Source organism: Poecile atricapillus, chromosome 35, assembly GCF_030490865.1.
Source record: "Poecile atricapillus isolate bPoeAtr1 chromosome 35, bPoeAtr1.hap1, whole genome shotgun sequence".
In the NCBI taxonomy this organism is placed as follows: Eukaryota; Metazoa; Chordata; class Aves; order Passeriformes; family Paridae; genus Poecile; species Poecile atricapillus.
The window spans coordinates 3,236,896-3,248,820 of record NC_081283.1 but is presented as its reverse complement, the minus strand read 5'-3'; the positions used below and the strand labels follow the sequence as shown (position 1 = coordinate 3,248,820).

At 49.8% G+C, this 11,925-nt stretch overlaps 1 protein-coding gene across 1 annotated transcript; it reads left to right on the top strand.

Moving 5' to 3' along the window:
* Positions 1-6,089: 6,089 nt before the first annotated feature.
* HOXC12 (homeobox C12) lies at positions 6,090-10,295 on the top strand. The gene is made up of 2 exons (XM_058861166.1): positions 6,090-6,690; positions 10,039-10,295. The coding sequence occupies exons 1-2, from the start codon at positions 6,189-6,191 to the stop codon at positions 10,293-10,295; spliced, it is 759 nt and encodes a 252-aa protein (XP_058717149.1). The 5' UTR covers positions 6,090-6,188.
* Positions 10,296-11,925: the final 1,630 nt, after the last annotated feature.

The following is an 11,925-nucleotide window of genomic DNA, read 5'->3' as shown; positions in this document are numbered from 1 at the left end:
CCCGATCTGGGCCGAGCTGAGCGCTGGGAAAATGAAATTCAGGGGGAAAAGAAAAGGCAAAAATGGAATTTCCCCCCCTGAATTAAAATGGAAATAAAATGGAATTAAAGTGGAATTAAAATAGAATTAAAATGGAATTAAAATTGAATTAAAATGGAATTAAAATGAAATTAAAATGGAATTAAAATGAGTTAAAGTTAATTGAAATGAATTAAAACGAATTGAAATGAATCAAAATGGGATTAAAATGGAGCTGGAAATTAATTGGGATGAATTAAAATGAATTAAATTTAATTGAAACGGAATGAAAATGAATGAAAATGAATTTAAATGAATTTAAATGAATTAAAATGGAACTTAAATGAATTAAAATGAATTAAAAAGAATGGAAATGAATTAAAGACGGGCAGGAAAATGGAATTTAATCCGAATTCTGCCCCGAGCCGCTCCCGATCCCAAACGGGACAAATTCGGGATTTTCGGGGCCGGGCGCCGGGTGACGTCACGGGCGGTGACGTCACGGGCGGTGACGTCACGGGCGGTTCCCCTTGACCTTGAGGGGGTCCCGGGGGAATTCCCGATTTTCTGCCCTTTGTTCCCGGCCCTTCCCGGGATTTTCCTTCCCGCTTTGGGCTCTTCCCGTTCTCCCTTTGTTCCCTTTGTCCTTCGGGAATTTTCTCCTCATTTTTCCCTTTTTTCCCTTTTTTTCCCTTTTCTCCCCCAATTTCTCCCTTCTCCCCTTTTTTTTCGCTTCTTTCCCCGATTTTTTCCCTTTTTTCCCCCCATTTTTCCCTTTCTCTTTTTCCCATTTTCCCCCCGTTGATTTTTCCCATTTTCCCTTCATTTCCCCTCATTTTCCCTTTCTCTCTCCTGTTTTTTCTTCTCCAGTTTATTTCCATTTTCCCCATTTTTTCTTTCCTCTCTAAATTCTCCTTTTTTTCATCATTTCCCTCCTTTTCCCATTTTTCCCTTTTTTCTCTCCCGAATTTTTCTTTCTCTTTTCTATTTTTCTCTCCTTTTTCCCATTTTATTTTCTCTTTATATTTCTTTTCTTTCTTTTCTCCTATTTTCCCCTTTATTTTCCCTTTCATTTTCCCCATTTTCCCTTTATTTGCCCCATTTCCCCCCCTTTTTTTCCCCCTCCCAATCCGACTTCTCCTCATTTATTTTTTCCTCAAAAAACCCAATTTTTTTTAAGGATCGAGCCCCCCCAGGACCGGGAATTTTTCTCCTTCCAGCTCGAGGTGAGTGCGGCTCCCATTTTCCCGATTCCACAAAAACTCGGCCTGGAAAGGACAAAAGAAAAAAGGAAAAAAAGGGAAAAAAGAGGATTTTTGTTTATTTTTGGGAGCTTCCAGAGGCTTTGCCAAGGAATTTTTCCCGAGGCGATTCCAGCGCCGCCGCTTCCCGGTTTTTTTTTTGGCCGCTCCGCCTCAAAGTGGGGGAAAATCCCTCTTTTTGTGGATATTTGGGAATTCCATCCCGAAAAATCGCGGCCGCGCTGCGGGCGGGGCCCAGCGCGGGCGGGGATCCCAGAAATTCCCTTTTTTCTCCTCTTTTTCCAAGGAAAATCGGATCCAAATCGCCTCTTCTGGGCTCCTCCTGTCGCGACTCGGGAGTTCCACCCTTCTCTTCCCGGTTTTTGGGGTTTTTTTAGGAATTCCAGGGGAAAAAATCCCAATTTTCCCCCCCAAAGCGGAGCTGGAGTTAAACCCGAATTTCCCTGGATTTGGGGGCTGGATTTTCCCTTCCCTGCCTGGCAAAAATGGGGAAAAACTGGGGAAAATGGGATTTTCCAGGGATTTCCCTCTTTGGGACCCGCAGAGATTCGGGCTGAGCTGAGGGAAATTCCCATTTCCCGCTTTTCCATGGAATTCTCTCTTTTGGGGGCCAATCCCGCTTTTCCAGCGTTCCCAGGTGCGGATAAACCCCGCAGGAAATCCAGAAATCGCTGGGAAAAGCGGATTTTCCACCCCGGGGACATTCGCCCATCCCAAAAATCCCATTTCCATGGGATTCCCCCGAACCTCTCCATATTTATTCCCCAAATCCTGGATCTTTAAATCGATTTATTTTAAATTTATATATTTTTTTAAATCCTTTTTCTTTATTTCCCCCCACCCTTTTTGCTCAATTCCCGATGGATTTGGGGCGAGAAAAGAAACCCGGGATTTGTTTTTCCAACCTCCGGACTCCCCAAAATCCCTTTCAATTCCCTTTTCCCCTCCCAAATTTTCCTCCCAGCTGGGAAAAATCGGGATTTTTTTGGCCTCGGGTTGGTTAAATTTCATTTTTTTGGGGGGAGAAAATTCTCCGCTGGGAGCCGGAGAAATTCGGGATATTTCCATTCCTTGATTCCGCTTTTAATTCGGGATTCTGGAAAAGGCGGGATCGGAGATTTTTTGGGAATAAAAATCCCGGATCCAGGCCGGGCCGAGGGGGGGAAAAAAAAAACCAAAAATTGAATTCAGGAGTGGGGAAAAAAAAGGCAAAAATGGGATTTTCAGGGAAGTGGGAAAGAGGAGAAATGCCGGGAATAAAAGCGGGGGAAAAGCGCGGAAAGAGCGGGAATTGAGCCCAAAAGTTGGGAATGTTTTCCCGGGGCTCATTTGCATGGGATGCCGACCCTTTTTACTGCCCGAGACAGTGACCTTGAACTGCGCTTTTCCAGCCGCCTCCCTCCCCCTTTCCCGGGATTTTTATGGCTCCGCCGCTGGAATTTGATGATTTTCGGGCTTTTTTCCCCCCCAGCCCAGGCTGGGAATTTTCCTTTCCCCCCCCAAAAAAAACCCCGAGGGAAAATGTGAAAAAAAAATCATTTTTATGGGAATGTTTTGCCTGAAAATCGGGATTTTTCCAGCTGGGCAGAAGAGGGAATTTTAATTTATTTTATTTATTTTATTTATTTTATCTCTTTTCTCCCTGGGGTTTTTTTTGGGGTTAAAAAATGGGAAGGGAATTGCGAACGGGGAAGTTTTTCCAAGCGCTTGAAGTGGGAATTGGGATTTTTTAAATTTTATTTTATTTTATTTTTTGGGAAAGACGTCCCGGGGGTTTTTAAAGTAATTTTTTCGAGCATTCCCTGAGCTGGAAAATGGGATTTTAATGGGAAAAGAATTCCCGCTGGAAAGGCGGGAGCGCCGCCGAAGGGTTTTTAGGGTTTATTTTTATTTCTATTTGGGTTTTTATTTCTGCCTCGGATCCGCTCGCAGAGTTCCAGGCCCCGCTCCCGAAATCCCGCGGCTCTTCCCAGCTTGGAAAACCGGGAAAAAAACGGGAAAAAAACCCGAAACACCCCAAGGAAAAATCGCTTTTCTCACCCCGAGCCTCCCCGCAAAAAATGCGAATTTTCACTGAATATTTTACCACAAATTTCCAATAACAGAGAGGGGGATACAACCCCAAAATCCCGGGATTTTGGAGAAATTCCCTTTCTCCAGCAGGGAACAAAGCCCCGGAGCAGCCGGGACAGGAATTTTTGGGCGTAGGGAAGAGGAAGGAATTTTTTTCCCCCCTAAAAAAGATAAAAAATGAGCAAAAGGGAGCGAACAAAGCCAATTCCGGCGGCTCCGCGGGGCATCACGTGCGCGGCTTTTATTGAAATTATTCCTCCCCTCATCCAGCAGCTTTTTATTCCCTCCTCCTACCTGGAGGGGGAAAAATTCCTTGGCAGGGCTTGAAAAACGCCCCGAAAGAGAGAAAAAAATTTAAAATAAATAAAAATCCCCCCCGAAAAGAAGGGAAAAGCCCCCAAAAAAAGCGAATTTTGGGCGTTTCGGGGAATTTCTCGCTCGGGTTTTGTCTCCTCCGCAGGGAAAGGTGCGCCCGGAGCCAGGGGAGCGTTCCAGGCTGGAAAAACGCTGGAAAAGGTGGAATTTCGGGTTTTTCCAGCTCGCTGCTGAAGGAAAACCGCACCTGATTCCTTTGGGGCTTTTCAGGGATTTTTCCAAAGGTCTGGAAGCCTCCAGGAGAGGGGAAGAAAATGAGTTTATTTTGGGGGGAAATGCCTGAAATCCAGCGGGGGGGGAGGGAAAAATGGGAATTGCGGCGGCTTCGCCTCTGCGGGGAGAATTCCCGGGATTCTGGGGAGGGAAACGCGAAATTCCAGCGAGGGGGAGCCAAGAAAAGGTGGGGAAAGGGGGAAAAATGGGATTAAAAAGCACAAAAAGAGGAAAAAATTCCACCCCAAGCCCCCCGCAGGTCCCGCTCTCCACTCACAGCTTTCCCAGGATTTCTTTTTCCCTTCCAGGATTTCTTTTCCCCTTCCAGGATTTCTTTTCCCCTTCCAGGATTTATTTTTCCCCTTCCAGGATTTCTTTTCCCCTTTCAGGATTTATTTTTCCCTTCCAGGATTTCTTTTTCCCCTTCCAGGATTTCTTTTTCCCCTTCCAGGATTTATTTTTCCCTTCCAGGATTTATTTTTCCCCTCCCAGGTTTGTTTTTGGGGATTTTTTTTTTTGGAGTTTATTTCACGCTGGGAGGAGCCGGGATCGATTTTTATTTTTATTTTTATTTTTTAATTATTTTTATTTTTATTTTGTAATTATTTTTTTCCCTCTGGTTTTCCTCGGGAGAAGGGGGAGGGAGGGAGGAATAAATGGAATTAAATCCCCTCTGCGCCACTTCCAGGGGCGGGGATGGGCCAGGAAAAACGGGAAATTCGGGTAATTCCCGGGGAAAATGGGGCAAAACCCCGATTTTAAGGATTGGGGATAAAGGAAGGAAAACGGAGCCGGAGCTCGCCAATAAATTGGATTTTCCCGAAAAAAACCCAAACCGGGAGAGGCCGGGAAGCGCTCGGGAAGCCGCTGGATCCTCCCAGAGCCGCGGAGGCCGGGAGAGGGAGCGGAAAAATGAGAAAAAACATCAAAAAACGGTGAAATGATGATAAAAATGGTGGGAAAATGACCAAAAAATGACAAAATAAAGATAAAAGCCACCAAAACTGATACAAGAATGGCCCAAAGACGCTAAGAGGAGGTAAAACAATGATGCGAAATTATTAAAAATTATTAAAAATCATAAAACAGTGATAAAAAATGATAAAAAAATGACCTAAAAATGATAGAAATGGATAAAACGATGATTAAAAATTACCAAAAAATGATAAAAAATGGCGAAAAATGATGAAAACTCGTCAGGAAAAGGTGATGAGGAGCCAAAAAAAGGGAAAGTGGGGAAGGTCGGGAGCGGCTCCCGCTGGAACCGAGCCCCATCCGTCTCCTTAAAAAGCCCCGTAAACTTTATTTGACACAAAATCTAATGGGGATTTATCGGGGCGACGCCGCAACGCCGCGCTTTTACTTAATCAAGGAGTTCATTAATTAATTAATGAGCGGCGCCCGCGCCCCTCGTGGTTCCCCCCACACAGACACCGGCAGCGGTTTTGGGGTGAAAAAGGCGAGTTTTTCCTGCTAAAAATGGGATTTTCCGGGCGTTTGGCCAGAGCTGGGGTGACCCAAAAGCAGCAAAAAATGGAATTAAAGGCGGAGGGGATTTGGGGAGGTTTTTTAATGGTTTGGGTTTTGAGAGAGGGGGGGAAAGGGAGGAGAAATGAGGGGAAATGAGGAAAAATGGGGAAAAGGGAGGAAAAATGGGGAAAGAGGGAGGAAAAATGGGGGAAAGGGAGGAAAAATGCGGAAAAGGGAGGAAAATAATAAGGAAAAAAATGAGGAATAAAGGGAGGGGAAAGGGGTGGAAAAAGGGAGGAAGGAAGGAGGGGAAAGGGAGGGGAAAAGGAGGGAAAAAGAGGGAAAAAGAGGAACAAAGGAGGAAAAAGGGAGGGGAAAAAAAGAGGAATAAAGGGAGGGAAAAGGGAGGAAAGAAAAGGAGCAGGAAGGAGGGAAAAGGGAGGGGAAAGAGGTGGAAAAAAGGAGGAAAAAAAGGAGGAAAAAGGGAGGAAAGCGGGAGGAAAGCGGGAGGAACCGGGCTGTGTTTTGTCTGGGCTGCGGAGGGGAGGGGACAAAGGGGGAGGGGACGGGGGGGGAGGGGACACCGAGGGGGGGGAGGGGACACCGAGGGGGGGGAGGGGACACCGAGGGGACCCCCCGGGCTCACGTGACGGCGGCGCCGGGGCCAATGGGCTCGGGCCGAGCCTTTTAACCGCGCTCCATGGCCGGGCCGGGGCCGCAGCCCGAGCCCCCCGGACCCCCTTTATTGGCTCCCCGCTCGCCCCCTCCCCGCGGGCCATGGGCGAGCACAACCTGCTGAACCCCGGCTTCGTGGGGCCGCTCGTCAACATCCACACGGGCGACGCCTTCTACTTCCCCAATTTCCGCGCGTCCGGCGGCCAAATCCCGGCGCTGCCGTCGCTGCCCTACCCTCGCCGGGACAATTTCGGTTCCTTGCCCGCCTGGGCCCCCGGCGAGCCCTGCGCTCCCTACGGGCAGCCCTACCTGGGCTTCGGCCGCGCCTGCGAGCTCGCCCGCGCCGACGAGGGCAAGTGCTACTACCGGGAGGGCGACAAGGAGCGGGGCAGGGACGGGGCTCTGCTGCCGCTGGAGCCGCTCCCCGCCGCCGCCGGCTCCTTGGGGAACAATTTCGGCAAATTCGAGTTCCCCGGGCCCGAGGGGATGGGCCAGGACCCCCCGTCCTGCCAGTCCCTGGAGTCCGACTCGGGATCCTCGCTGCTCAACGAGGGCAAGGGCGACGCGCCCGGCTTGGTGTCACCGCTGAACGCGGGGAGCGGAGGTGAGAGCGGGGAAAGGGGGACTGGGGGGGACTGCGGGGGTTTGGGGGGGGTTTGGGGGGATTTTTGGGGATTTTTGGGATTTTTTTGGGGGTTTTGGGGTGGGTATAGGAGCGGCGTTGGAAGGGTTTTCCTTGGGAATAAAGGGGATGTGCCGGGTTTGGTGTCACCGCTGAACGCGGGGAGAGGAGGTGAGAGTGGGGAAAGGGGGACTGGGAGGGTTTGGGGGGGGTTTTTTGGGGTTTGGGGGGGTTTGGGGTTTTTTTGGGGATTTTTTAGGGTTTTTTGGGGGGTTTTGGGGTGGGTATAGGAGCGGCGTTGGAAGGGTTTTCCTTGGGAATGAAGGGGACGCGATGGGTTTGGTGTCACCGCTGAACGCGGGGAGCGGGGATAAGAGCCGGGAAATGGGGGTTTTTGGGGAGGTTTGGGATTTTTGGGGAGGTTTGGGGTTTTTGGGGAGGTTTTGAGGGTTTTTTTGGGGTTTTGGGTTTTTTTTGGGGGGGTTTGGGGTGGGTATTGGAGCGGTGCTGGAAGGGTTTTCCCTGGGAATAAAGGGGATGCGGCGGGGTTGGTGTCGCCCCCAAAGGCGGGGAGCGGCGGTGAGAGCCGGGAAATGAGGATTTTTGGGGTTTTTTGGAGGTTTTGGTGTTTTTTCAGGAGGTTTTGGGGTTTGTTTTGGGGTCTTGGGGTATTGGAGAGGTGTTGGAAGGGTTTTCCTTGGGAATAAAGAGGATGCGGCGGGGTTGGTGTCATCCCTAAAGGCTGGCGGAGGTGGCGAGAGCCTGGAAATTGAGGATTTTGGGGCGGTTTGGGGTTTTTTTCGGGGTTTTTGGGTTTTTTGGGAGGTTTGGAGGGGTTTTAGAGGTTTTTTGGTGGCTGTTGGAGGGGTTCGGGGAGGGTTTTCCCTGGAATTTGGGGTTTGCTGGGCTTGGTGTCACCGCTGAGCGCTGGAGGATTGGAGGAGCGCCTGGAAATTGGGGTTTTGGGGGGGTTTTGGGTTTTTTTTGGGAGGCTTTGGGGATTTTCTGGGGGGGTTTTGGGGGTTTTAGAGGGATTTTCAGGGGGTGTTGGAAGGGTTTGCCCTGGGAATTTGGGGTGCGCCGGGCTTGGTGTCTCCTCTGCTCACAGGCAGCGATGAGAGGCTGGAAATGGGATTTTTTGGGGTTTTTGGGTTTCTTGGGGGCTTTGAAATGGGGTTTTGGGTGTTTTGAAGGGTTTTGGGGTGGTTTTCAGAGTGTGGGGGTGTTCTGGGTATTTTTTCGGGGGTTTGGAAGGATTTTTTTGGGGTCCCTGGGGAGAAGGGGGACGTGGCGGGGTCGGTGTCAGCCCCCAGCGCTGGCGGCGCTGGTCAGGTTGGAAAAAAGGCGGATTTGGGGTTTTTTTGGGGGTTTCTTTGGGGTTTGGGGATTTCGGAAGGGTTTGGGGGGTTTCGAGGGATGTTTTAGGGGGGATTGGAAAGGTTTCCCTGGGAATAAAGGGGACGCAGCAGGGCTGGTGTCAGCCCCGAGCCTTGGCAGCGGCGCTCGAGTCCTAAAAAGGGGGAAATTGGGGTTTTTTGGGGGGTTTTGGGGTGTTTCGGAGGGGGTTTGGGGTTTTGGAGGGGTCTTTTGGAGGGGTTTTCCCTGAGAATTTGGGGTGGTGGCACCCCAGAACCCCGACAGCGCCGGTCAGGTGCTAAAAAAGCGAATTTTGGGGTTTTGGAGGGGTTTTTGGAAGGGTTTTTGGAGGGGTTCGGGGGTGTTTTTGAGGGGTTTTGGGCAGTTTTGGGGTATTTTGGAGGGGTTTCCTCTGGGAATTTGGGGTTCGCTGGGGTTGGGGTCTCCCCTGAACCCTGGCAGCGCTGGCAGCTCCCAAAACCCGGGGCTTTTTTGGGGTTTTGGGGGGAAATTTGGGGTTCGAGGGGTCGGTGCCAGCCCTGAACCCCGGCAGTCGTGGGAAGGTCCAAGAAAGGGGATTTGGGGTTTTTGGGGTGTTCTGGAAAGGTTTTGGGGTTTTTGGGGTGTCCTGAAGGGGTTTGGGGTTTTTGTGGGGTTTTGGGGTGTTCTGAAGGCGTTTGGGGTTTTTGAGGGGGTTTGAGGTGTTCTGGAGGGGCTTGGAAGGGTTTTTTGGGGATTTTGAGGTGCTCTGGAGGGATTTTGGGTTTTTTGGGGGGTTTTGAGGTGCTCTGGAGGGGTTTAGGGTTTTGGGGGGAATTTTGGGGTGTTCTGGAGGGATTTTGGGGTTTTTTGGGGGGTTTGGGGTGTTCTGGAGGGGTTTTGGGAGGGTTTTCCCTGTGAATTCGGGGTTGGTGCAGCCCTGAGCCCCGACAGCGCCGCTCGGGTCCTGGAACGGGGAATTCTTTGGGATTTTTTTTTGGGATGTTTTTGGGTTTTTTTGGGGGGGTTTGGGGTGTGAATTTGGGGTTCCCCCGGCGGGAGCGGCGCCGATGAGGGGTCAGGCCGCTAGGGGTAGCAGCGAAATCCCGAATGTTTTATTGGGTGCCGGGGCTTTTAAAAGAAAAGGCCATAAACATGTAAATATCCCATAAAAAAAAAAACACCGGCAGCGGCGGCAGCAGCGGCCGGAGCGAGCGGAGGGGAGGAAAAATGGGGAAAAAACGGGAAAAAACGGGAGAAAAAAAAAAAAGGAGAATCCCTAAAAAACCCCCGATCCTCCGGGAGCGCTTTTGGGGTCACGGCCGAGGGGTGGGAAATGGGGAAAATGAGGGAAATCCCAAAAAAAAACCCCAAATAAACCCCAAAGCCGCGCTGGGAATTGGGGACGGGCCCGGATTTGGGATGGGGGGGGGTCCGGGTTTCTCTCCCGATTTTCCAAATCCCGAATTCCCGAAGCTTTGGGGGCAGCGGGGGCGAATTTTTAGGGGAAAACGGGAAAAGCGATTTTTGGGGATCTTTTTTTGGGGGAAAAGGCGGAAAAGGCGCTGTGGGGGCGCTTTTTTAGGGTGAAAAACGGGGGAAAAGGGGAATTTTGGGGATGTTTTATAGGGAAAAAGGGAAAAGTGAATTTTTGGGAGTCTTTTTAGGGGGAAAAGGGGAAAAGGGGAACTTTGGAGATGTTTTGTGGGGAGAAAAGGGGAATTCTGGGGAGGTTTTTTAAGGGGAAAAAGGGACATTTTGGGAATGTTTTTATCAGGAAAAAAAGGGAAAAGCGCCGCTTTGGGGAATATTTTTAGGGAGAAAAGGGGAAAAGGGCATTTTGGAGATGCTTTATTGGGGAAAAAAATGGAAACAGCGTTTTGTGGGGGGCTTTTTTCGCCAAAAAACCAAAAAAGGCGCTCGGGGGACGCTTTTTTTTAAGGGACAAGCGGGGCCGGGGCGATGATTTTTGGGTGGAAAAAAGCGGATTTTAAGCGCGGGCGGCTCTCGCAGGCGCTCCGTGGTACCCGATGCACACGAGATCCAGGAAAAAGCGCAAACCCTACTCCAAGCTGCAGCTGGCCGAGCTGGAAGGGGAATTTTTGGTGAACGAATTCATCACGCGCCAGAGGCGGAGGGAGCTCTCGGACCGCCTGAACCTGAGCGATCAGCAGGTGAAAATCTGGTTCCAGAACCGCCGCATGAAAAAGAAAAGACTCCTCCTCAGGGAGCAGGCGCTCTCCTTCTTCTGAATAAAATCCGGGTTAAAAAATCAGCAAAAACGGCAAAAAAAAATATTAAAAAGGAAAAAAAATGAAAAAAAAAAAAAATTCCAAATAAATCCCCACGGAGACTCTGAATCCCTTCCCGTCCCACCCTGAGAAATCGGGGAATAAAGAGAAAAAAAAGGGAAAAATCGCGCCTAAAAATAGGGAAAAAGCGACCCCCGGCAGCGGAAAAAGGAAAAAATAATTCTAAATAATAGGAAATGTTCCGGCTGATAGGAAGGAAAATGTTCGGTGGAGGCGGCGTTGGAGAGGAGCCAGGGGAGGTTTTTTGGGAGCTTTCCCAAGGCCCAGCTCAGGTAGGGAATTCCCGGATTTCCCCCCAAAACCGCGCTGGGAGATTCGGGGCTCAGCGGGAGGGAAAAGCCCCGAAAATTCGGGATTTGGGAAAAAATCCCGCGTGGGAAACGGAGTTTTTGTTGTTGGGATGGAGGGATTTGGGGGAAAATCGGGGATTTTTTTCCGGCTGGAAATTGGATTTTTCCCTGGAATTGGGAGGGGTTTTCGTCACCTTCGGAGAGGAAAAAAAAAACCGGAATTTTTTTCCACTTCAATTCAACTTTTCCTGGAGATTTTTCCCTCCCTCGCTGCCGATTTCCCAGCGTTTCTTTGCCGTGTCCCGATATTCCGCCTCCCCTCTCTCCAGAATTTGTTGTTTTTATTCTTTTCCCGTCTCTGGGATGTGGAATTTGGGCTGGAAACGCTGGAAATTGGGCAGGAAAATGAAGAAAATCCCTTTTTCCCGGGGCTTCATTCCCGAATCCTGCCAGAACTCGGGATATTCCCGGGCGCTTTTTTCTCCCTCAAAAGCGATTTTCAATCCCCGAAAAAAGAGAAAATTCCTTTGATTGGAACGGAATCCAAACCAGCCCAAACCCCCGCTGGTTTTACTAAAAACGTCGCTTTTTCCTCCCGAAAAATCCCGAATTTTCACCTTTTCGGGACCAGGAATGGGATCCCAAAGCCCTTCCCAGGTTTTTTCGCCTCCCCGGCGCAGCAGAGCCGAGAATTCCTGGGATAAAATCCCCGAGTTTTGGTGATTCCCGGATTCGCTTTGAGCTCGAGGCACTTTCGGGATTTTCGGGATTTTCCTGCCGGGAAATGGAGACTTTGGGGTGAGGAAAAGGCCGGGAAATTCGGGAAGAGCTCGGGAAAATCGGGAATTTTCAGCGGAGGAGCGGCCGGGATTATTTCGGGGTTATTTTGGGGTTATTTTGGGGTTATTTTGGGATTATTTTGGGGTTATTTTGGGGTTATTTTGGGGTTATTTTGAGGTTATTTTGAGGTTATTTTAGGGTTATTTTGGGGTTATTTTGGGGTTATTTTGAGGTTATTTTAGGGTTATTTTCGGATTATTTCGGGGTTATTTTGGGATGTTCCCACGCGCCGCGTTCACGGTCACGGCCGGCGCCGCTTTTATGGACGAATCCCGAAAAAAAAAAACCGGGAAAAACCCAAACAATCCCTGGCAGGAGCCTTTTCCCTCTTTTCCTGCGCCTTTTTTCCTCCTCTCGCCATCCTGAGCTTCTCCTTCCCCTTTTCCCCCCCTTTTTTCCACATTTTTTCCAACTTTTCCAATTTTTTCCTCCCCCTTTTT